Raw genomic sequence first — 27,156 nt, forward strand, 5'->3', positions numbered from 1 at the left:
CTGCTACTTCTGATACACTGAAATAATCGCGTTGCAAAACAAATTATGCACCACGTGAAAAGTGAGGACATGTCTGTCAATGCTGTGGTGTAGAACAGTGGATTTTCCCACAGTTTTTAGCCCATGACCCAAAAGACCCAAACTAGTGAAAATAGCAGATCTAGAAGCTCACAACGCGTCGCTTCCCACCACGTTGTGAGCTTGTAGATATGGCTATTTTCAAATGTTTTTTCTTTGATTTCTTCATGAAATTACTGGAAAAAAATATTGAATTTAGTTCCCATTGTTTTTTGCTTTTTGGGGTAATGTCTTTTGAAAATGCCTTGAAATAATTAAAAACGAAATTATGTATATATAGGAAACAAAGAATAAAGGGACACATAAAAATGTGTCCAGTACTGTTTGGGAAACAGTGTTATAGAAAAGGCTCGCCTCGCCTAATAGGATTTATGGCTTAAAGCTTCGGGACACACAACACCCCTGAGGGTCCGGGGGTCACTCTGGAGGTGACAGAGACCACCTGAAGATCCCCCTGCCTGCCTGGGAACCACTGCCCTGGCCTCATGCACCGTCAAATCCTCCAGTGTTCCTTCAGCACTCTGGAAACAAAGTACGGTTGCATTTTTCTGTCGCAAACATTTCATCCATTTGATTCATAAGGGAAATCTAAACCATATAGCCAGTGGTGGAAAAAGTGCTACATTTCTTTACTTAAGTAAAAGTATATCAGTACTGCATTTTAGAAATATTCTGTTACAGTATTAAGTACAAGTTGGGAATTCAAAATGTACTTGAGTAAAAGTACTCATTATGCAGAATACCCCATTTCAAGTTTTCAAATGTATAAAACTCTCAAGCTCACTAACCACTGAGAAGCAGTGCATTAACTGACCAGGTGACCTAAGAAGTCAGTTATTGTCAGGGAAGTCTGAGGTCAAGAGATTCCACTGGAAAAGTAGTTAGAATCTCAAGAAAGGAAAGTGTCATCATTATTAAGAAATGTGGCCATGTAATGGCATGTGTTAGCTCACTCATAAATGTTAGAAATCATTATCAGTTAACATATGGAAGGTTGGATAAAGTAAGAGGAACTCTGATCAGGGGTTTGGTTATTGACACCTCTTTTTTATTATTATTATTATTATTATGTTTTAGCTCTGGCACACTAGCATATTTCAAGGGTCACCTCAACACACGTTTAACTAATCTTAGCCCAGCAGTGGTCCCCCCAGGGTGGTGGTGGTGGTCCCTGGTTCACAATCAGTTGAAAACCCCCTAGTCAATACAATCTCCTGGAAGCATTCTTATATTGTTTTTGACAATGCTCTGTATCTGTCAGTAAGAGGAGAGCAGTGATGTGTGCCTGCCTGGTATCAGTCGGATAGAGATGTTTAAGCCTTCCTGACACCGCAGGGGATTTGGGGGTGTCCCGGGGGTCCCCTGGCCGTGGATATCTGCGGAGAGAATGGGGAGAGGATATAGCTCAGTTCACTGGTCTGTATACAGGAAACACTGCAGCATGAGACCCCTCCAGGGGTCTGTAACCAGGGATTGAAACACTGTGCATGAGGGACCCCCCCAGGGCTCTGTAACCAGGGTACAAGTGTCTTGGGGGTCTCCATGGGTGGATGGTGTTTAGTTTTGTTGTTGTTTTGTTTTGTTTTGTTTTGGTTAGTTTTGTGTGTGTGTGTGTGTGTGTGTGTGTGTGTGTGTGTGTGTGTGTGTGTGTGTGTGTGTGCGTGTGTGCGTGTGTGCGTGCGTGCGTGCGTGCGTGCGTGCGTGTGTAATCTATGTATCTTTGGCAGCCTAGGACATGTACATAGGTTGGTTGTAAACAGCTAAACGGCTTGCAAAAACAATCTGCAATCTTTTATTATTGGTAGCCGTCAAATATGGCGAAGACGCTGTTACTTGTACCCCTGAAGGGTGTCTGTGTGGGTATTTGTCCAAGATTTTGTGTACAGCGCACCTCGTAAATATGTGTGTCCTTGTATTGTATCTGTTATGAGTACATAAATACATAAATACATGATTAAATGTGTGTGTGTGTGTGTGTGTGTGTGTGCGCGCGCGTGCATGCAATGTTGTCTATTCAAAAATAGTAGGCCTACATCTGCTATTTATTTACATTTTTGGAAAATATCAAAAATGTTAGGTCATAATTTAAATTTAACATAAATCTTCTCTACTGAGGTTCCCTGGCCTAGGGCACATGATAACAATTTCAGATGGGGGTCCGCGGCCACATACACATCAATTTGGGAGTGTTTGACATGTAACGGTTTGAGAAACTGTGGGTCTAGTCCAGTGGTCCTTGAGGGGGTTTCAGGTGGTCTCCAGCTAAATGATGGAGTTGGTAACCAAATGTACCCTTATAGGTCTTTAACTCTTGAGAGTGTAAAATGTCAAATACATCATTGTCAAATACATCATTGTTAAACATCTCCATTAGGCCTACTTAATTTACAAGAAATGTGAATGTGAATGTTTTGATCAACGTTTGCCTGTTATCTCTCCTAATGGTATACCACATCAATACAGCATGGAATTGTGGACAAAATCTTATCCAACGATAACATAATTCTAATCTAAGTTTTGGGTCTGAGAGGCTAAATCTCATCAAATGGTGGTCCGTGGCACAAAATGCCCAATAAATAATTAAATGGGCCTTGATATGAAAAGGGTTGAAAACGGCTGGTCTCGTCACACCACACAGAGCAAGGTGCACTACACCCTGTGGTGTAGTGCGTTCAGGGTTCTCCTGGGATCAATAAACTACTGTAATGCTACCGTGACCACCCCGTTCAAATATTTACTCAGGATTTCCACAGTATTTAAATTGTTTCAACTGCTCTGACATCCATGACACCGACGCCACCCCCACCCCCAATTCAAATAGGCCTACAGCTCAGACTAAAAAGTTAATGTTTTAATCTTAAACATTGTTATGTTTAACATTGCCCGAAAAAAATATTATTAATATTGATTGATTGATTGATTGAATACTTTATTAGTCAGAAATGTAAACAGCACGAGACATTTAGGCTAAAAGGATAACAATAAAGTCCTGGGGACTTTCAAATATGTATTAAAACAGTGTATGTACAAAGGAGAAAAGACTAATACATGATATATTTGCCTCTGCGATGCATGTGGAGTAGAAGTTTGAAGAATCAAGAAAGGGAAATAAAGTAAAGTAAAAGTACATTGAAATTGTTTTCAAGAACAGTACTTGGAGAACAGTACAGGAGAATGAGACTCGCAGGACACTGCCAAAGCCACCAAGAGCTCCCAGCCAGAAAACTGGTGCTACCGGTCATGAGGACGTCCCATACTAACATACAGTATGTGGATCATGTACTCAAGAAAGATGGAGCGCAAAGCACCAACGAGCTGGCCGGATCTGGAATCGACAATGGAAGGCTCGTCTGAGGACGACCTAGACTAGACTAAGTAACTAAGTACATTTACTTAAGTAGGCTACAGTATTTAAAGGGATATTTCATTTTCAAAAAATCTTTTGGTCATTTCATCGTCTACTCAGGCTTATGTGAACACCCCAGACAGTATTTAAGTTGCTCGATTCAATATTTAGATATTTGATATTCATTTTAGCCGCCCCGCCCACTTCCTATACGAACCCATTGTAACTTCAAACTCCATTTTCACCATGATAGATTCCTCGAAAATACCTGTCCTTTTTTCTGGTGAAAATAAAAACCGCCGCCCATTAAGACAATATGAATCTATCATGGTGAAAATGGAGTTTGAACTTACAATGTAGTAAGGGGGTGGGGCAGCTAAAATGAATATCAAATATCTAAATATTGAATCGAGCAACTTAAAAACTGTCTGGTGTGTTCGCAAAAGCCTGAGTAGACGATGAAAGGTTATTTTAAGTGAAATATCCCTTTAAGTACAATTTTGAGGTATTTGTACTTTACTTGAGTATTTCCAATTTCCAATACTTCCAATACTTTTATTTGAAAATGTTAGTTACTAGTTACTTAGATCATTAGGCTATTACAAAACATTACATTACATTAAACATTTCAGCCATTTTGGCCATTTGAAAATAAAGCTTGTAGATCTGCTATTTTCATTTTTTTTATAGGCCTACATTTGAAAACTTATTTGAATTCCGGTTACTATACTTTGTCTTAAGTATAGGCTACTACTTTTTACGATACTGAAATGCACAGAATTTCATGCCTAGAGAGAGAGGGTCCAACAAATGAGGTACAGTGGCTCCCTCTGCCGGTAGAGATACAATATGCCTTTATCGACCATGCAGCAGTTACAGTTATCCCTTCAGTACAGTAGGGGTCAGTGTGAATCACATTCAAACACACACTTTCTCCGAGTGCGTCCCGTCTTTTCGTGTGTGTCGTTAGTTCTTTGCCTGTCAATGCTGTTTGTATTATGTGCGCGCGCGTGTGCGTGTGTGTTTACACCTTAGGAACATAGAGGCAGTGCTTATGAACGGAGCTGCAGGAAAGACAGAGAGGGACTCAGATCTGCTGCAGCTTATGCCTTGAAATCGTTAATTGACATTTTTTTAATTTGTTAATTTCGCCACATAATCCGAATTAAAAACGGAATCCGATCGTTCGTTATTAACCGGGGCCTCCTCATGGCTACTGCGTCGGTGGCTGAGGCTGATCCCGGCGCCGGGGGTTCCGCTGCTTTCGGAACCGAGGATGAGGCAGGGCTCCAGTCCCAGAGCCTGGGCTGGACCGAGTCCCAGCTGAGGCAGTACCCGTTCCAGACCAAAGCCATCCCCAGGCTGTCCCACACGGACCCCCGGGCCGAGATGCTCATCAACAACGAGGTATCAAAAAATCATCAGTCATCAATAAATACAGTATTGTATGTAAACAGTATACGTACGGTCTGAGACTATGAGTCCAGAGCTAGAATGAATGCAGTGCTATCAAGTTCTATCCTCTCGTCAAGATCAGATGCAGAAAATTCAATTCAATTCAATTCAATTCAATTCAAATGAGCTTTATTGGCATGAGAATTGCCAAAGCAATTGTCAAAATATAAATATATAAAACCGTTGAAAATGGGGAAAGTTTATATAGTTGGAGTTGGAGGGGTACAGCATTGAGTAAACAACTATGTCACATATTGCATCGATATATATACACACACACACACACACACACACACACACACACACACACACACACATACACACACATAAAGCTTTTTGAAACAAATGGCACACATTTTTTGCAGACATTTTGGGACAAATGGCAGCATTTTTCCTCAATTTTTTAAAAATAGTATACAAACGAAGGAAAAAAACCCTCACATTTTTAAAGGGGGGAAAAGTAGCAGCTCTGTTTACATGCAGAGGCAGACTGTCCATTTATATATGAGTGTCACTGTCAGCTTACAGTAATTTAGCATTCCGTTAGTCATCACCATACTCTTTTCAAGGTGAAGTGAATAAGACATTTCTTTTTGTTCCAAGTTTGATATGCAATTATGCACTGTGACAATAGACTAGGCCACGGACCCCAATTTGATATGATTTTATCTCTGGGACTGCATGGGAGAGTGTACAAATGGCAACCAAATTGGTTCATTTAGTTTCCATTTGTTCACTCAAGAGTTTAACATCTTAGGCTTCCTTAGGGTGACCATTGTTCCTAAAACTAACCATCAATCTTTTAGCTGGGGATCCCCTGGAACCCCCTCCCTCAAGGACCCCTTGGGGGTCCCCAGACCCCATGTAGACAACAGGTGAGGTAAATAAATAATTTAGAAAGAATTGATCCAAACACAGCTGTGCTCATCACCATAGATGACATCTGTTATGTGAGATCTTCTTAGAAATGCATATGAGGTCCAGCCCTAATTGTCACTTGCCTAAAATAACTGATCTACAAGCTAACAGCATAAGGAGCCTAGCTTGTAGATCCCTTTTTCTTTTTAGGTCAGCAGCTCCACCCTGCCGAGCTTTTTTTAGAGAGTTGTTGTTTGAGAGGGACAGCATTTGAATGCAGCATTGTACAGTACAGTCCAGTCCTGTCCAGAGCAAGAACGATGCTATATCAAGTTATCCTCTTATTGGTGAATATGCAGTTCTGTGCATTTTATATATAGTGTCAGCTTACAGTAATTTGGCGTTTCATTGGTGAAGGTTCAAGCAGGGTGAAGTGAATATAGTCTTCGCAAAACAAACTGTATTTGAGTTTACATCAAGCTTACCATCCATTCTATGAGTTTATGAGTGACACTACACCCTCCCCCGCAAAGTAAATAAACATTAGCATGTCCTACACATCAAATTAAGTTTAATTGATGTGTATTTTGTGCCAAGAAATCCAGAACAAATTGGATATTCAACTAGAGATATCCTGGACAGATACAGACCATACAGACGGATGAGTCTGAGAATATGCCAGTCTACAAGTGTCCATTTTAATTTGATGCTAAGTAATAGGTTCATGAGCAGTTATTTATTTATTCATTTATTCAGTTATGCTGAAAATGAAAGATCATATTTTCAGAGGGCATCAGGGTCTATTTCTGTTCATCAACATCTCCATGGATAAACATACTTAGCCTACCCCACATTACCACATTTTCATGAATTCGTCAGAGGGGGCCGTGCCATATTTATTGACCCGTTTTTGAGCAAAGTAGGTTTTATACTGCTAGCCTGGAAATGACCATAAAAACAGTTAGTGTTTCAGCCTTTTATTTTATTTCTCAAGAATACATTGAGGGGTGGACCCGCATTTTCCATAATGCTGAGATAACATTGGAAACACAAATTTGAATAAAACCGTACAAAACAAAAGTAACATGGCCAAGAAGACTACATTAAAAAGATTGAGATTTGTAAGCATATTTCTAAAATGTCCAGATGACACCAGGGGGTCAATATTGAAAGTGCACTGCATAAAGTGCAATGGTATGCAAGTCTTTCCCCCTCTGTTCCATCTTGAAAGTCATATAGCCTCTATCAGCCATTAACCCAATTACAGGCTAAACCGCAAATGGAAACATACAGCACCCTAGTTTAATGCATCCAGACAGATGGTGAGAGCAGAGATGACACATGCCTTAAATTGGGCCCCCCATCTGAAAATATTTTGAATACTGTATATAATAAGAATATAATAAAGAATATATATATATAGGCCCATATATAATACAAATAAAACAGATCTACAAAGAAAGAAATGCTGCTATCTCAATGACTTGCTGACAAGCTTTTTCAGAATCAGATCGCTAAAAAATCATGCATTTAATTTAAGTGTGTGGGGATTATGTGTTATACTTTGCAGGCAGGCAACTCTGTCTGCACTGGTGAAAGTGAAACCGTATCCCTGGCAACCTGAGAGATGATTGTCCCATAGCTTGGAGGATCGGTCGGTCTTTCGAGCTTGATCGACTAAGTAACAGTATGCAGAATAGGTAGCCTATATCTGTACATTTCAAGCACAACTCAATACAAAAACTGTTCTGTGGACACCATAAACTAGCCATAAAGTTTACAATAGGGTCCACCATTTTCAATTCATCAGAACATTTAGAGAAATATACACTTCTATATAACAAAAAGCAGGACATCATCATAAAAGGAGGTAAAAATGGAAAAGAAAATATACAGTGAGGGGAAAAGCTGGTGGGGGGGGGGACTTGCTTCAAAACCGCACCGGGGAGCGATTTTGAAGGAGTCAAGGGATTCACATTCACATAGGGCGTTCCACATTTTGCTGGCATAGGAGTGAAATTAATTTTGTCCCTTTTTGTGCCGAATCTGGGTTCTAGATGGTTTGTTGAGTTCTCTCTGGTGTTGTGGGTGTGGACTTGATATTAAGGGAGTATTTACGTAGACGGGTACTAGTTAACGTACATCGGTATCTTCTATCTTGGCGTACAATATCGGTATCTTGAGTCACGAGACCCATTGATTGATTGATGAATTTATTAACAGATTGGAGAATTACAGTACATTCCAAGCACAACTCAATACAAAACTGTTAACTGTGGACGACACCATAAAGTATTACACTTGTTTACAATAGGGCCCACCATGTTCAATTCATCATAAATTGCAAGATGCTGTACTATACTGCTAATTATTTCCATAAAAAAAAAAAAACACAACAAGATGCATATGTTGTGCATTTCTCTTTCCTCTACACAACGTTGTCATGTCGAAAGGTGTTGATTTATCTACGTCGTTTACATTTTATTTTTTCTTGTTGCGATCGAGTTCACTCACTGACACGCTGCTCTGCTGTCGGATCTATAAACGTTGCTCCTGGCAACGACAAACCTAGCCAATCACAGCGCGTCTAGACCGTCCCTCCGGGCTATGGGAAACCCGAGTCCTATCCCTTTCCCCGCACGACGGACGGTGTCGCGCGTCGAAAACGAATGCCGAACTACAAGCTCACAACGCGCCGCGCAGGTGATGTGTTGTGAGCTTGTAGATCGGCTATTTCTTTCCCCGACGCGCGACATGGTGGTGTGGAGCAGCATACATTAGATAGAGAGAGAGCTGCCCAGTGTACGTTCATTCAGTCACGTAGCACATGTCCTACTAAAGTAGTAGCACTCAGTCATGGTGTTGAAATAATATTTGTGAAATCATAATAGAAACCAGTGTAGTGTCGCAGTGCCACCACAGGCTTTACTGCAATCAGTTTCAGTTTTATTACTGTGGAAGAAAAAAGAGAAACATGAAAGGGAAAAATAGAGACCCCAATGGAAACAAGCCATATAGTGCTTTCCTGGGTTTATCCTTCCAGCATCCTTTTATGGAACTGACAGTTCCATAAAACCGAACTGTACCTCTGTGCTGTTTTTTTTTGCAAACTGTTAATGAAGCAATCAATCAATCAATCAATCAATCAATCAATAATGCATAATAAACTGTCCTAATGAGCAGTAAATTCAGCTGGGAGAGATACATAAAAAAATACAATTTGGGATGATTTCGTAAACTCATCAAAGCGGTGATGACCGCATAAATAAACATTTAAAAACGACGTACGATCATATTATGACTCCTATAATATGAGTGTACTAATGTGTGAATCAGTGTACATGTGGAGTCTTATGAATGATCATGGTTGTACTGGTCAGTGGTTCTCAAAGTGGGGTCCGGGGACACCCAGGGGTCATTGAGGGGGTTCCAGGGGGACCCCAGCTAAAATTACGTATTTTCTATCAATTACACACCCTATGGACAATGGACATGGAGCCTTGGATTCATGGAGATTTTTGTTTTGTTTTTGCTGCATTCCTGAACCAATAATTTGATGACCGGGTCGTCAGTCAATAGGAGACTCTTTGACATGGATAGACGGACAGACTCCGACTCCACCGGTCATCAAATCATATATGCCTCAAGTCATTTTTGGCTGGATCTACTCCTTTTTAATGTAGCATAAAAATCTGTTTAAAGGACAACTTAGTTTTTTTCAACCAAGGTTCATGTTTTAGGTTGTTATTAGAGAAAGTAAAAGATGAGTGTTATTTTTTTTTTTCATTTGCTGCTTTCTTTCGTTTTAGGGATTTTAGCTGTTTTTGACAGGGGGGCGGGGGCATTCGAGCATGGAGCTAAATATGTATTCTTTTACATAATTTTATAGCGATTTCTTCTTTTATCATTTACTATAGTCCTACTAGACCCCAAGAAATTACATCTGGCCACAAAGGTTCACAGGATCTATTGAATATGAAGGTAGCCTATACTGGGGTGAAGCCACACTGTAATAGGCTCAATATTTCAGGACTATAGTAAACAATAAAAAATAAAAAGCTATAAAATTTTGGAAAGAAATACATATTTAGCCCCATGCTCGAATGCCCCCGCCCCCCTGTCAAAAACAGCTAAAATCCCTAAAACAAAAGAAAGCAGCAAATGAAAAAAAATGAACACTCATCTTTTACTTTCTCTAATAACAACTTAAAACATGAACCTTGGTTGAAAAAAACTAAAGTTGGCCTTTAACCACTTCAACCCCGTGTGGGCTGTTAGAAAATAGGCGATCTACAAGATCTCCTATTTTGCAGATCAGCTATTTTCGTCAGATCTACAGGCTCATACCGGTCCGATAAATAGTTATAGGTACTTAATATACTATGCACGCTGCCCACACCTTAACAAGTTAAGTGGTCAGGTGAGTTTTCAAGTTGGCCTTTATCCAGAAAAGGTTGTGAATCGTGACTACCTCTTTCCTGGAGCTTTCTACACGGTTTATATGCCTAACCCTAACCCTATCCTTAACCTCACAATAACTATGCCTAAACCTAACCTAACCCTAACCTCACTGTCCTCACAGAATAATAAACTCACAGAATAATAACCTCAAAACCAAGCCCAGCCCATAGTGTGAGAACTATTGATTTAGAAGGCATTTTGTAGAATCGGCGTCAGTGCTTAATGAAAATGGTAAATGGTGCATTTATATAGCGGCGGGCCTTTATCCAAGGCGCTTTACATTCTTCAGTCAGTGTCTTCGTTTTGTCTCTCCATGAGCCTGTGGTGTTAACGTCTTTGTGTCTCTCCAGGAACCTGTGGTTTTAACGGACACAAACCTTGTGTATCCGGCCCTGAAGTGGGACATCGGCTACCTGCAGGAGAACATCGGGAACGGAGACTTCTCTGTGTACATTGCTCAAAACCACAAGTTCCTCTACTACGATGAGAAGAAGATGGCGAACTTCGGGGACTTTGTCCCCAAGTCACAGCGGATGGAAATGAAGTTCTCTGAGTTTGTGGAGAAGATGCATACGACGGAGGAAATGGAAGGAGAGGAGAGGTAATGTATATTTATATATATTAAAAAAAATGCAATTCATTATATTTTGGTTTATCACATTGTAGACCCAAAGTGGTTACTTGTCAGGATATGGATGGAAAAAAATAACCTGTGTTCCAATGATTCCAATTTGGTTAATATTTTAATATTAACCATATTATATATGTCAATATTAACAAGAGCATGTGACTACATGCTCTTGTTAATACATTTCATTGGTTAAATATTTATAAAAGTTAAAAAAAAAAAAGTCTGAAAGCACCGGGGACCTTACTTGAACTCTAAATGGGTGCATTATAGAGACAAGGCTAGGCTACGTGCTACAGGTGTGCTTCGAAGCGGAAAGTGTTTACTGTTTTGAAATTTTATGACGGGAAGCTGTGGGGAATGACTAAGGATTTAGCATCTGGGTAAGTGCTTAGCTCTCTGATCTGACTTGGCCTGACCACAAACAAGAGCGCACACACACACACACACACACACACACACACACACACACACACACACACACACACACACACACACACACACACACACACACACACACACACACACACACACACACACACAGTCACGCACACGCATGGTGTAGTTAGAGAGGGCGTAGAGGAGGAGTGTGGTATGTCAACGGTGGTAGGAGGATGGCACTCAGAGAGTCGACACGACAGGCAGCAAGGAAAGGAGATTCCCACATTGTTGGCTTATTCAACAGCACTTAAAGGCAGTGTAAGCGAAGTGATTGATTAATGGATGGTTGAAAATGTAATATTAAAAAGTTGAAGTCGGTCACATTACATAGTATTAATTTCTATGGAGTGTTTGTTCACAGTAACGGGAGTCTCCATGTCTCTCCAGCTGTTTGAAATTTTATTTTCAGGTGCGTTGACAATTTCACCCATTATTTTTGAGTGGTGCAAGACGTGCAACCACTCCTATAGTACGGAGCTTTGTGTGTCTCTGGCTGGGTCCCTGGCTGGTTTTCAAGTGTCACTGTTGTGTAGCCTAATACACACACATATTAACTGTATGATTTTGGGTGTGATAGTACAGTACAGTACAGTGAGAGTACAGACAGTGGCCTTGTGGTTAGAGTGTCCGCCCTGAAACTGGGAGGTCGGGGTTCGATCCCCGGCCGGGTCATACCAAAGACTGTAAAAATGGGACCCAATGCCTCCCTGCTTGGCACTCAGCATCAAAGGGTTGGATTGGGCGGTCAAAACTACTAATCAAATGATTCCCGAGCGCGGCGCACACTGCAGCTCATGGCTCCTTGGCTGCGGCTCACCGCTCCAAGAGATGGGTCAAATGCGAGAACAAATTTCACTGCGGTAACGTGTGTGACAAATCGTATGACTTTGACTTTGTTCTCTCTTCTGACTGGATAAAATTGGTATCCCAAACTGAACAAGCAGGTTGGGATAAATACCAGGTATTAAATACCTGTTTACTAAAGAGCTGGAGAGACAGGGATACTCCTGTTACTGAACAAACGCTAGTCTATCCAGCTATGATTACTATCAGAATATAGAGCTATTTAACTCTTATTTTCAACATCACACACTGCACTTAATATTTCAAAATCGGACATGTCATGCACGCCAGGCTTATATCCAGGCTATGCATTCCAGTTCATTGCCCGACCAACCATCATTCTGGGGCAGTGAGGTCATATATTGTCCTGTATGAACCGAGTGCGAGTCAGACGCACAGTGTACGTCACAGTCGAGTGGTTCTCAGACTCACAGTCCGTGACGGGTACTGCTAGGTCAGGGACACTTGGTGTGTCATAGCGACATGTCTGCGACAAGGAAGTCCGTGTGGCTGATGGGCCTCAGCGTCACTTTGCGGGGTCTCTTTTGTTTGAGGGTTGTAACTATGCAGTGGTAAGCCTGTATTATATAAGTTATTTGTCATATCCCCCCTGTGTAAATTGCGATCATGAAACCTGTAACCAAACAGAAATTAAACTTGCATTCATATGTTCCCATGTTCAATGCCCAAGAACACAATTAAATCGTTAATCACAATTATTTGTGACTTATTGAATTATGAGTGAATTATTTGTGTAATCGTGACAGACCTAGTTTACAGAGTGACATGTCTGAGATGAGGTAGGTTTGTGCACCATGCATGGCTGAAGCTGGCCTGTGACTGTGAACAATCCGCCAACAGAAATGGGGCAATGCCATAGATAGAGCTATATATAAATTAGAGGGTGGACTGCTCCGCCCCCAGCTATTCATTTCAATGAAAGTTGCTCACTGGCGTTTGAAGCATCCGGAAGAACACTCTCCTTGTGAGGTTCAGCGGTTTTATTCACATTTATTTTATTCACATCATGCACGTGCAATGAATGATATGAAAGACTATGTTGCTCACAGGAGATGCACTGGAGTGAATACAAACCGCATTTAAGTGCGCAAAGATGTTTTTATTAGCAGGAATATGTAAAACTGAAAGCTTTGCTCTGTTGATTTCACTCAGTGTTAAGTTTTGATATTTATTACGTATGTTTTTATTTTGTTTTATATAAATCTTACCCGGTGAGCGTATACGAGTCCAGCATGGGGTGCATAATCCTGGACGAAACGGTGGTTGCACCGACAGCACAGACTGCATAATGGAAGCATTGGGGTTTTTTAGAGACTATACAGTAGGTGAGGGGTGATGTCTCATGGGATGCAGCATTAACAGCTCTGGCGCGTGCAAGATGTGAACCCAAGGCTGAGAAACTGTAGGGCTCATTGTTCTGGTTTCCTCTGTAAAATGCACAGGATAAGTCTGGCGGCCACTCGGTCCAAGTACAGCCACAAGCCCGTCACTGATGATGAGATAGGCGTGCCAAAATGTGTAATTCTGTAATGAATCTTATCTCAATCATTCCAATTAGCTCCTGCTCTAGTGTTGCTCTTGTTAATGTGTTAAATTCACTCAGCATATAGGCCACAAACGTTGGGAGGTCTCCTCTGGTCGGTGCTTGGTCGCTCTCAGAACAACGTTGTTGGTAGTTAGATGACCATTCAGAAGAGATAACCATTGTTTCCATGTGACAACGTGAACTCACTGCTGTAAAGTTTAAAGCGCCAAGTTCACATTGTCACAGTTATGGCCAGTACAGAATTCTTTATTCCATATGTTGATCTGAACCCCCATGCCAAAGCGCCGCCAGCGCTCGCCCAGCAGTCTGCTGTCACTCGGGCGGATGCGTGCATGCGACCTCGCCCTTTAGGTTATTATTATTTTTAAATATGTAAAAACAATATTTTGGCGACTCAATTGAAATCTCGACCCAGTCTTTGGGAAACAATGCTGTGTGTGTGTGTGTGTGTGTGTGTGTGTGTGTGTGTGTGTGTGTGTGTGTGTGTGTGTGTGTGCGTGTGCGCACATCAGCTCGGTTGGGTGAGGTGTTGAAAGTCTATAAGCAGTCCTCAGGGTGCACTTTAGTTGTTTAGTATCATCAGAGCAAACCCACAGGGCTCCTCCAGGATAGAGACAGGATAGATGTCTTCTTAGTAATGGACTTGTAGATCAATAACTAGCTCCCAAAAAGACAGTGGAGCAGCACATGGGATCTTCTTTTAGTATTTAACCAGCAGACATTGTTTGACGCTACTGTGTTGTTCATCAGAATCCAAACTTCTTGGACTCTGTCTGTAGTTAGAACAGGACGTTCCAGCTTAGCATGGTCAGGTGTAATGCGGCAGCCAGCAGTCGTCCCAGAGGAGTTGATAAGTTTTTAGTGAATATGGATGCAGGAAACAGTCTGAGCTCCAGGGTAGGGTTTTGGAACCTACCCAGGGATCAGTGTTGTTTTCGTCGACTAAAACTAAGACGAAACATTTTCGTCGACTACCTTTTTTCACTCACTACAACTAAATAGAAACTAAATGAAAACTAAGCTCTGGTGACTAAAACTAAGACGAAATATATTGACACCTTCGTTAACAAATAAAAACTAGACTAAAATGTTAGGAAGGGAGTGGACTAGTGGACAAAAGATCCAGTATAAGTCATTTTACACTTCGTTTGCATGCTGAAAATAGTCTCCACACACAAATTTGGATTTGTAAGTGGCGTTTCTCCATCGGTTTCCCGAAAAACGCGGCCAGTGTGGAGACTAAACACTAAAACATTCCAGATGACTAAAATATGACAAACTAAATTAAGTTTCAGTCCAAAGACTATGACTAAACTAAAATTGAAATTGAAATGTTCTGCCTGTAGGTTTCAAAATATATAAAAAATAACGGTAGTGGGTCACACACCAAGACTTCAGTTCAAATTGTTTATTTCATATTTGAACAGGGACAAACGTTTCGGCTATCCAGCCTTCATCAGTGACACTGATGAAGGCTGGATAGCCGAAAAGTGTTTTCTGAATAAAGTGAAGTAATTGATATTTCTGCAGCCCAAACCCCATTCAGTCTCTTTTATTAGAGTGATGCCATGCGTGTGTTTTAATTATGTCACGCTGCAACTTCCAGGACACACACACACACACACACACACACACACACACACACACACACACACACACACACACACACACACACACACACTGTAAAGTGGTGTAGGTAGAGAAGGAGGCGTAAAGGAGTGGTGTGTCAAGGCAAGGGTGGTAGGAGGATAGCAGAGTCGTCTAGACAGGCAAGGAAAGGAGATTTCCACATTGTTAGCTTATTCTGCAGAACTTTTAAAGGCAGCTAGTGTAAGCGAAGTGATAATTGATGGTTAAAATAAAAATGTATTGTTAAATGTTAAAGCTCTAGATAGTAATCATTTCTATAGAGCGTTTGTTCACAGTAACAGGTGCCTCCACAATTACTACAATTTCAGTAGCATTATTGCATGTCGCATATTGAATTGATTGATTGAAAATGTATTACCAGCATGCAGACTGGGTACATTTCAAACTAAAGCACAGGTCAATACAAAAACTGTTGACTATGACACCATGATAATGCATTACACTTGTTTACAGTCCACCATTTTCAATTCATCAGAGCATTTAGAGACATACAAACATACACTTCTATACCAACAAACAGGAAATATCGTATCTTCTTGTCCATCTCTAGAGAACGTTTTCCTTTGTCTTCTCCGTCCATCAGGGTTTACCTGCAGCAGACCCTGAATGACACGGTGGGGAGGAAGATCGTGGTGGACTTCCTGGGTTTCAACTGGAACTGGATCAATAAGCAGCAGGCCAAGAGAAACTGGGGACAGCTGACGTCTAATCTTCTGCTCATCGGCATGGCGGGTAAGAGAACTGTGGCCCACTGCTATCCGTTTGTTAAGAGAACTGTGGCCCACTGCTATCCGTTTGTTAAGATAACCGTGGCCCACTGCTATCCGTTTATTAAGAGAACTGTGGCCCACTGCTATCCGTTTGTTAAGATAACCGTGGCCCACTGCTATCCGTTTGTTAAGAGAACCGTGGCCCACTGCTATCCGTTTGTTAAGATAACCGTGGCCCACTGCTATCCGTTTATTAAGAGAACTGTGGCCCACTGCTATCAGTTTATTAAGAGAACTGTGGCCCACTGCTATCCGTTTATTAAGAGAACTGTGGCCCACTGCTATCCGTTTGTTAAGATAACCGTGGCCCACTGCTATCCGTTTATTAAGAGAACTGTGGCCCACTGCTATCCGTTTATTAAGAGAACTGTGGCCCACTGCTATCCATTTATTAAGAGAACCATGGCCCACTGCTATCCGTTTTTTAAGATAACCGTGGCCCACTGCTATCCGTTTATTAAGAGAACTGTGGCCCACTGCTATCCGTTTATTAAGAGAACTGTGGCCCACTGCTATCGGTTTGTTAAGATAACCGTGGCCCACTGCTATCCGTTTATTAAGAGAACTGTGGCCCACTGCTATCCGTTTGTTAAGATAACCGTGGCCCACTGCTATCCGTTTATTAAGAGAACCATGGCCCACTGCTATCCGTTTATTAAGAGAACCATGGCCCACTGCTATCCGTTTATTAAGAGAACTGTGGCCCACTGCTATCCGTTTGTTAAGATAACCGTGGCCCACTGCTATCCGTTTATTAAGAGAACTGTGGCCCACTGCTATCCGTTTATTAAGAGAACTGTGGCCCACTGCTATCCGTTTATTAAGAGAACTGTGGCCCACTGCTATCCGTTTGTTAAGATAACCGTGGCCCACTGCTATCCGTTTATTAAGAGAACCATGGCCCACTGCTATCCGTTTATTAAGAGAACCATGGCCCACTGCTATCCGTTTATTAAGAGAACCGTGGCTCACTGCTATCCGTTTATTAAGAGAACCATGGCCCACTGCTATCCGTTTATTAAGAGAACCATGGCCCACTGCTATCCGTTTATTAAGAGAACCATGGCCCACTGCTATCCGTTTATTATTAGATATTTTTGGGGCATTTTGCCAACAGGGAGAGAGATGGGGGGGGGGGGGGAGACATACTGTACAGCAAAGTTCGTCGGTATCGGGACTCGAACCCGCGACACACTGTCATGCCGGATTACCAGCTAAGGTGCCTGGACCGCTATGCCGGCGCCAGGCTACATTACGACCTCACATCAACGTGTCTTCTCTCGCCACAGGCAATGTAACGCCGGCGCATTATGACGAGCAGCAGAACTTCTTTGCGCAGGTCAAGGGTCACAAGAGGTGCATCCTGTTCCCTCCGGATCAGTTTGAGTGTCTTTATCCGTATCCTGTCCATCACCCATGCGACCGGCAGAGCCAGGTGAGACACTTCTATAACATTCACATGCTTTTCAATTGATCAGGTGTTTTTGTGTGTGATCGGCTAAAGTTTAGCCGATCACAGTTTAGCTTATCGGGTCAGATATTTCAATCACGTTTTTGTGTGATTGGCTACAGTATTTGAATTCTGTTCACGTTAGACATAAAAGCAACGATGAGAACAAGAAAAATGATCAAAGACAAAAAATATGGAAAATTGCTTGAATTACCTTTTTCCTATATCTTCCTAAAGAAGTTTCTTTGTTATTTCCAGGTTGATTTCGATAATCCCGACTATGACAAGTTTCCCAATTTTAAAAATATAGTGGGCTATGAGACTGTTGTTGGTCCAGGAGACGTGCTTTATATCCCTATGTACTGGTAAGTGGAATTATCCGATTTTTCATTTTCATTTTCACAGATGACCATTCTTGTGTTAGCCTATAAACTTAAAGATGAAGTTAAGCCAAATATGCTACCCGAATGTGAATTGCCAGCACTGGTACAAAACATGTGAATGGTAGAATGAATGGTTTGGTAGTAGCATTTTCACAAAAGACATGACATCCGATCCAATGAACACTGGTTTCACCTGTAAACGCTGAGGAGTAAACAGAGATACAGACATTAACTCACTCACTCGCTCACTCGACAACAAGTCAATTAGATGAAATCGCTGATGCTCTCGCACAGGCCTAGTGAAGTGCACTGCCCTCCACATACGGTGGATTTCACATTAATTGTCAACATCCCACTGAGCAATAGACGTCTATAGCTATTAGTATATAGCTATATAGCTATAGCTATGTCTAAAAATGGATTACTGAACGTTTTTTTAGCGGTCTAAGCTTAGTTTAGACGTTGGTTAGCAGTTTTTTAAACGTCTATATTTAGACCGTGTATAGACATTAAAACTACGTTGTTTTAATGTCTAATCTAAGCCTTAAATCACCTTCAGGCTGATTAACCACCTCCGCTATGCGTCAGTGGTTAATCAGTCTATAAACATTGACCACTAAGCCATACATTATCCCTTACATATTGATCATATAAACAATTTAATATAGATATTGTTTTGCCCACTCAATTCGTAATTAACGGTCACATTTTTGGGCCCTGGCTCATGGACTAAGAACCGGGCCGGTTCAGCCCTGGTGGAAAAGGGGCCTCAGAGTTATGGGGTATGTGGCTTAATCCATACCAAACTCGCTATCCTTGAAATTAAAACCTTGAGAACCGCTGGCCTAAATCTTGACTTGGATGCCGCGTTATGCTATAATGAGGCTAAGTGTGGTGTTTGAACGTGCGTGGCACAGTGTGTGAGGCGGTGTGTGTGTGTGAACTGGCTTCTGATGAGCCACAGAGTCTGTCGACCCAATCATGTCTTGTCTGCCTTACCCTGCATGCTTCGCTGCATGGCTTAGTTGGCGGCGGAGCGAGGTGACTGTGGGTTTAATGGTTTCTCCGCCACACCTCACACGCCCCGTTGCCGCTCAGTGGAGGGAGACACGAGGTCCAGCAGTTTGTTGAATGCTTTACCTGCCTCCCCCTGCTGCTGTGTCTCTCTGTTCTGTCACCTTTTCTACTCGTCAGCTTCACCTGTGCACTCTGTGCTGCTGACACGTGTGATGCTATTCAAGCTATAATTCGTGACAACATACTCACGTCGGGCAGACAGACGGCACACTCCGGTTTATTTATTTTTGCACCGTTTAGCGCAGAAGGCGGCTTTGGCCCTGCCACCACCATTAGAGCAAAATTGTCACTCCAGCATATTTACTACGAAAAAGTTAACTACATTTGCAATTGCACAGTAGTGTGCAAGTGATGAAGCATTGTACAAAGACATTGCCATACTGTATGGTTGTTTTATTATATTATAGCACACCTATCAACCAGTCAGAATGCAGATGATTTGAGCTACCCATTTTTATAATGGTTACTAAAGCCCTACTTAAAGCTTACTTCCGGGTTTTACCCACAAATCTTCTCCGCCTACATAATATTGTTCATGTACCAGCATTTAATTTAGGTGCACCTGCTCAATGTAAGGTGCACTGGAGTGACCAATGGAAATTATCGGTTGCGCTCGGCAGATTTTTGGGTGCATGTGCAGCCAGAATTGGTGATCTCGGAACCCGTTTCGGTTTTGTTGTAAAACCAATGCTACAGTATGTCTAACCAAAGGACGCCTCCCGAATATTTGACCAAAAAATGTTTCGCCTATTTAGCTCCTCTTGAAGTGGTACAGTATGTAGCTGAAAGTGACATGATTTTCCTGATCCCGCATCTAGACACTGGTAAGTTGTTAAACCAAGGCTTTACTGTTTTGGATTGATTTGACCGTATTGGTCAAATCAACCCATTTTGGGCGGAACCCCTTTTGGTGTTGGCATTATGTTATGCTTTAGCTATTGAAAAATAGCGCTACGAGCTTGTAGGTCTGCTATTTTTGAAAAAAATTGCCTTTTTCAGAAAACTGTCATTTTTAGAATCTGATCTCAGGTCAGAATGGAGATGGAGGAGAACAAACGTCTACCTCAAAACTATTCTCAGACACATCACTGTGCTTGCTGCTTCCACTTTTTACATCACTGTCCACCTGGTTCCCATAGACGGGAGGCATCCTTTGGTTAGACATAGCATTGGTTAGACATAAGGTTGGTGAGGGGTGCGTTAAGGGTTGGGAGAGGGTTAAGGTTAAGTTTAGGTGTGCTGCCCCGTCGGAGCGTAGGGTTCGGGTGCACCCAAATATTCAAAATGTTCGAAAATAGCGAATATAGCAGATCTAACTAACTAACAGATCAATCTCACAGCGGGTTGTGAGATTGTAGATTGGCTATACTCTCACTATTCATTGTAGCGTGGACGGAGTATATACTATTGGGCCTAAGTGGTGAAATTGTCGAGCTTACAAAAATGGTCTTTGGTGATTTTTTTCTTTGTTGATACTACAGTTTGTTTGTATGGATGCACTAAATACAGTTTCGTTGTATGTCTCATACAGTGACAAATAAAGTTCTTAATCTTATTGGTTTTAATAAATTGTTATTTGTTTTTGTCAGGTGGCATCACATTGAGTCCTTGCTGAATGGTGGAGTAACGTTCACTGTAAACTTCTGGTACAAGGTATGAAAGCTGTTATTTCACTTTATTACATGGCTTGGTTGAATGCTTGATTCTGATTGGTCAATCGCTGAATTCCTCGTGGTTAAATGTCCTTTAAGGGGTAGCCGTTTGTCTTTTTGTAAACACGTATGCACTGCTGTCTGTGTTCAGGGTGCACCCACGCCCAAGAGGATAGAGTACCCTCTCCGAGCTCATCAGAAGGTGGCCATCATGAGGAACATCGAGAAGATGCTGGGAGAGGCGCTGGGAGACGCACATGAAGTAAAAACACAACGAACGCCTTGCCTTTCATGTTTGTTTGTTGTTTGGTTTGCTTGCTGAGCAGTAATGGGTGGAGTTGTACCGTTAACCAGTATCGGGGTGAGATACAATACCCATGTACTCGTACTCTTGTCGGTAAAGGTCCCGGTACTCCGACCCGATAACAAAACATTCAATTTATTGCTGTGCTGCGACCAAAACGTCACTTTCTTTTGAAAGTACTGTTGTAAATATTTAGAATAAATGTGTAGAATTAATGTGTAGGCTATTGATACATGTATGTGACAGCACAAAATGCATCAATCTCATACACATTACATTTACATTGAAATTATTTTATCATTTACAAAATCAAATTATCAAAATGGGCTATAAAGCCTTTTTTTTAAACGTACAATTCGAGCCCTGTAATTGAACATTCCAGTATCATTACAAGTACAGGGAATAACAATGAAATTAAATTGGAGAAAAGGGGGGTACCAAAAGTTTACCAAAAAATGGTGTTGGAGTTGGAGCCTCTCTAGTAATGGGTAAATAAATAAGTACAGACGTGCTGTTCCCAGAAGTGGAACATAGCGTAGCAGCACATCATTCACTGCCCCGCCAGCCACTGCAGTCTCTGGAACATCACGCCACGTTGTAAAGCTGCTCCACATTCAGGACGTCCGTTTAGGAATCCCACCGGTATACTGACCCCCTCCGTGACCCAATTACTGGGAATATTTATGGCTAAACCTGAATTAGTACCACGGAAAGACACAGTGTAGTATGTGAAACGACCCTGGAAAGACAAAGTGTAGTTACTGCGGTTTTCAACCAGTGGTACGGGGACCGCTGTCCCCTTGATGCGGTTCCAGGTCGTCCCCAGCTAAATGGTGGAGAGTTGGATAACCAAATGGACCCTTATAGATCTTTAACTCTTGGGCGTGAAATGAAACCAAATGGATCCGTACGGGCCCATCTGGTTTTTGAAGGCAACATTTTTTACTCTAATCTCAATTTGCTTCTTGGGGTGCCCTGGAACAAAATGTTTTCAGATTGGGGGGGAGGGGGTGTGGGTGCCCTGGAACAAAATGTTTTCAGATTGGGGGGAGGGGGTGTGGGTGCCCTGGAACAAAATGTTTTCAGATTGGGGGGGAGGGGGTGTGGGTGCCCTGGAACAAAATGTTTTCAGATTGGGGGGGAGGGGGTGTGGGTGCCCTGGAACAAAATGTTTTCAGATCGGGGGGAGGGGGTGTGGTCCACGGTCAAATAAGGTTTAATAAGCACCACTGATATAGCATAGCAACATACGTTTTTCAGAAAACTGTCAAAATTTAGAAGACATTTTGTAGAATCTGCCGTCGTTCCGTCTCATGCCGTGAAACGCCATTAATTGATGAATCCTTCCGTCTCTTCCAGGTGGGGCCTTTACTCAACATGATGATACGAGGGCGATATGACGAGGGCTTCAGCTAGAATCCCAACCCATTAAACGCTACCACACTGCTGCTGAAAACGTGCGCTAAAGTTGTGTGTGCGTGTGTGTGCGTGCGTGCGTGTGTGTGTGTGCGCGTGTGTGTGTGTGTGTGAGCGCTGCGTTCTCAGATTTGGGAGCTACCATTTGCATGGCACTAAGCGGAGACAGTGCAACTGAGTACTCTCCTTTGACGGTCTGAGCTGTTTTCATTGCAAATCCGACTGCTGCTGCCGGAAAAGACATTTTGACTCGGAGCTGCCGCGCCCTGCTTTCAAGAAGTGATGTTTGCAGGTTTGGCTCTCATGTCAGCTCATCTTTAGTAGTCTAAAACGTCTGTTCACTCCACTGTATCGTAGTCTGTTATTTACCCTCCAAACCTCTAAGCATGCCAGTGTGACCGACTGGTCTTGTTTTCCTGACATCTGAAGCATGGTCTGTAGGGATATGGGACAATTATGACAGTGACACGTCACAATTATCATGGCGAAAATAATCGCGATAATCAAAATATGCGTAAAGCGTAAAATGCCACTTTTGTGAATCACTTGAGCCCCCAGGGTTCGTCCCTGTTCTGGGCGGAACAAAATGCCGGCCCCAAAATGCCGATGTACGAAGCTCACAACAACGCCGTTGCGAGCTTGTAGATCTGGTGTTTTTGGTGAAACGATTTGTGTAGAGCGAAATAAGATCCCACCAAACTCTTTACAGGTCTGTTTTGACCTGTAAAGGGTTTAGGTGGTACTGAATTTGCACATCAACAGAAGCACATTCATCTTAGCGTATGACGCATTACAATTTCCAGATGACTTAACTCACTCTGCACCGATATCGCCTTTTCATGCCTCCCGGTCCAAACGCCCTGTGTGCCGAGTTCGCCTTTTGACGCCTTTTTTAATATCAATTCATCGCGGTTCACAACTGTGTTCTGTACACGCTCATAACACTGGTTGCTGTGCGATGAAAAAAAATGGAAATGAAAAAAAAAAAAGGTAGACGCAAGGTCAATGACAAAACATTTCTAATCTCATACATAATAACACCACTGTAGTTTGATTAGACTATAACTATCCTGTATTGTCAGCCTCTGAGCTGAAAACATTTTGAAGTGCTTCCTCTCACATTTGTAAATGAATAATGTGTCGCATTATAGCATACCTATAGGACAAAAATATAATATATGCTTTTGATTTTGTGAATATGAATTCACATAAGCTCACTGTTCATGCACATAGGTCTGCTAATGACATGGTTTTGGGAGTGATTAACAAATATTTCTTCCTTGAATTGAATTCAGAAAGGAATCTGATTACCTATAATTAATTTATTTGAGTTGAATGATTAGTTTTATCCTTATGCTGTTTGATTTATATTCTAAGGATATTATTGAATGTGTGTGTGTGTGTGTGTGCGCGCCTGCATTATTTTTTATTTTTTAAGAAGTAATGAAAATGTATTTGACTACCAATGGTACATATACCAGTAAGAAAGGTGCATGGAAAATTATCCATACAAGAGACATTTTAGCTGGCATTTGATGCGATTCCTCTGTTCATACCAGTAAAATGCTTTTCTTTTAAAGGGATGCCCATAAAAAAAACAATTTAAACACTTGAACCCCAACACCCCTTATTCTGGAGGGGAGGGGAAACATTCGCCAGAAATAGCCGGCGTTGTGGGCTACTAGATCGGCTGTTTCTGGTCGAAGACATACAGGGACCTATTTTTGCTGGTGCTTTACCCCTTATCCCTAAACAATTTTTGCCTCTTTTTTTTCTTTTCTTTTTTTAATATTTTGAAAAACATTTTAAAATACTTCAAATAGCTGCTCTGCATCGACCCGTTGTGAGCTTGTAGAGCGGCTATTTTAACTATTTAAAAATGCTTTTCAAAATAGTAAAGAAAATAAAAACAAAGGAAATTAAGTTTAGGGATTAGGGGTAAAGCACCGGCGAAAAGTGTGTAGAAGGAAAACGAGAGCAAACAAAGTACAGTTTTATGTCTGGAGAGTTGAGGGTTTAAGAAGTTCATTCATATACACTACAGTAGCTGTGACTAGCATATCCAGCAGTGGCTGATAGTGTGACCGCTTTTCGATTGCAGGCGTGTTTATCAGCAACGTATTTTACAGTGGTTCCCAACCTGGGGTCTGGGACACGCTTGCGGGGGTGCCAAAGGTCACAGCATAACGAGGCCGCGTTGAGACGTTGCGCAAAATCACAACTTGCTGTTCTAGTGGTGTCAAAAAGAATCATTTCAGCCATGCATCGCGATTCGACCGTGCAGCAATGCAGTGCAATGCAGCAATGTGACATAATTGATAATCAAAGCCTAAATATAATATATTTATAATATTACATATAATATAATTCAAAATAAAAATTGTTGTTCCGTATATCTGATTGTTGTGCAGTAAATAGAGAGGTGCGATGCATCGTAGAATCAAATCGAATCGTTACCGGTGAATCAGTGAATTGTAATCTATTTGATTGCCAAAGCACACCTTTGCTTTTGTCCACTTTCAACCTGGCATCCCTGTTTTGAGCATGACATTATGTTGTCCACAATATTCAACGTTGTTATTTTTCAAGTTTTAAGAACGCATGCGCTCAACGTGTGTCGTGACGTGTTTTCGAGCTTGTAGATCGTCTATATTCATGGTACGTGAACTATATGGTGTTGTGGCTCGCGAGTGTGTGTTCGCACGGGGGTCAACTTTTGTCAGATATACTGTAAGAACTGGGGCCTCCGAGGAAAAGAAAAGGGTTGGGAACCATTGTAATTCTGTAATGTTACAGATTGCTGTGGCATGTCAGGCTGCACTTACTGTCATCTGGGCCTGGATTTTTCAAGCGTCTCAGAGCAGGAACTAGTAGTCCTAAACTGTCTTGCACCAAAATTCCAAAAGGATAAGACACATTTGGTCCTGTTTTTGGGCATAGGAGTAGAACCATTTGATCAACTTCATTTTCCATATGAACCCTAGTCTCTCTCCCTCTTCTGGGGAAACTTGCAGGTCCACAAGCTCACAACACAGACTCTGAGTCCCCCGGAGCATAGAGCACCAGCCTGGGTTTAATAAGTGGTTAAATAAATGTTAAATACTGTATGTGAATCCAAACTAAAGCCATACTATAGCATTAACTGACAGGTGTTTTTTTTAGTTGTTTAGTTGGTTTGAAGTATCATGAGTGGCTTGCAAGTGCTGACTACAATTAGCTTATTGATAAATATGAGATTTCTGTAAACTACATTTTGACATTAGATTGTAACTTAAGTATATTACAGACACACATTCAAGTGGGACACATATTGAGCACAAGTATCTAAACAAATATTCAAGATGTCACCGGCATTCCCATTTTGCAAATTGGTATCGGTTCATTCTAAAAAAAAAAAAAACATTTTTACTCCTTGCTGAAAGTCGGTGTAATAAGCTTCTTAGCTACCTCTTTTTCTTCTTGGTCAAATTGTCAGCACCATTTAGAGTGCTCATGAGACGCTTGACGAACTGTCCCAGGTCCATCACTAAAATTCTAACAAGAATTAATCTGAAGACTGTTTTTTGAAAATGTGTTTGAGCTTATCTTTAGAAATGTCATTTTATGTACTCTTTAAAAAAAGAGACTTGCAATTATTTAGGATATCAAGGTGTGAGAACCATTTGAAAGCTGGCCATTGTGTCATTTGAGTGTTCTTTTAATAGTTCATGAATAAATTATGAAGGACATTAAGAAGCACTGATGGGATAGATTCATTGCCTGTAAAGTGCTGAATGTGCCAAAATATTGTGTACAGGAAAGCATCAGTATTTAGAGGCTGTGTAATTTATACCCCTTCTGTGTGCCTAAAGTAGCTGATCTAAGTATAAAACCAACCCTGGATGAATCTGTTAAGTCTGTGGATACTGGATAATGTGGTGAACTAACAAGAAAGGACGATTCCTTCTAGGTTGGCAAATATTTAGCATTTTCAGGGCATGCTTTCCAAACCAATACACTAAAGATCAGGCTTTTCATTAGTGTGACTGTGTGCATATCTGTTGTATTATGTACATGTTACGGTCATGGAAAAGCAATACTTCCTTTGTTGTTACGTTGTCTGGATTATAAATCCATTTCTCTTCTGTTTGATGTCATCTGTTTCCGACGTTATCTTGTTTACCATGCGTGCCTCGTCCCACAACGGCGTGGCACTAGGCTAGTTGTTGCAAGCACATTTTTATTTTCAGGATATGAAATTGGGAAAATTCTCATAAGTGGTTCATGAATGTCTTGTTTTATTGTTTTGGCCATAATATGCTCTCTCTCAATTCTGAATAAAGTTTGTGGAGTTCTGCTACACTGAAATGGCTACTGCTGGTCAAATGTCCAAGTGGTGTTGCATTTCTGAGGGGCTGCCCCTCCAATGCTTGAGGCTTTCCCAAATTACGTCATGTGGCTGCCAAGTCTATGGACTTTTTGTTTGTTTAGAGCCCAATTAAACAAACGGTCGCCAGCCACGTCTATGGACTTTAAATGTTTGTTTAGGGTACTTATGTCATTCTTTGGCCAGTTTTGTGTCTTTGTGCAAACTTACATTGAATGCCATTGACAATGAATGACCAGTTTTGAGTTTGTGGTAACAAACATTGAAGACAAAAGTGAGTGGCCGGAATGAGATGATGTAATAAGAGCGCCCCTCACTTCACATGTTACCTGTTACCTATCCACTTCGTGCCTTGTGGCACATAAGGCCTTCACAGAGCGCTTCCACTTCTCACGGTCAGCTGCTGCCATC

At 41.6% G+C, this 27,156-nt stretch overlaps 1 protein-coding gene across 1 annotated transcript; it reads left to right on the forward strand.

Moving 5' to 3' along the window:
- Positions 1-4,454: 4,454 nt before the first annotated feature.
- hif1an (hypoxia inducible factor 1 subunit alpha inhibitor) lies at positions 4,455-26,728 on the forward strand. The gene is made up of 8 exons (XM_080782304.1): positions 4,455-4,831; positions 10,549-10,799; positions 15,911-16,059; positions 17,387-17,532; positions 17,806-17,912; positions 20,597-20,660; positions 20,811-20,921; positions 22,323-26,728. Exons 1-8 carry the CDS (start codon positions 4,634-4,636, stop codon positions 22,377-22,379), a joined length of 1,083 nt encoding a protein of 360 aa, XP_080638430.1. The 5' UTR covers positions 4,455-4,633; the 3' UTR covers positions 22,380-26,728.
- The last annotated feature ends 428 nt before the right edge of the window (positions 26,729-27,156 follow it).

Source organism: Protomyctophum bolini, assembly GCF_963924005.1.
Source record: "Protomyctophum bolini genome assembly, chromosome: 14".
Lineage (NCBI taxonomy): Eukaryota > Metazoa > Chordata > Actinopteri > Myctophiformes > Myctophidae > Protomyctophum > Protomyctophum bolini.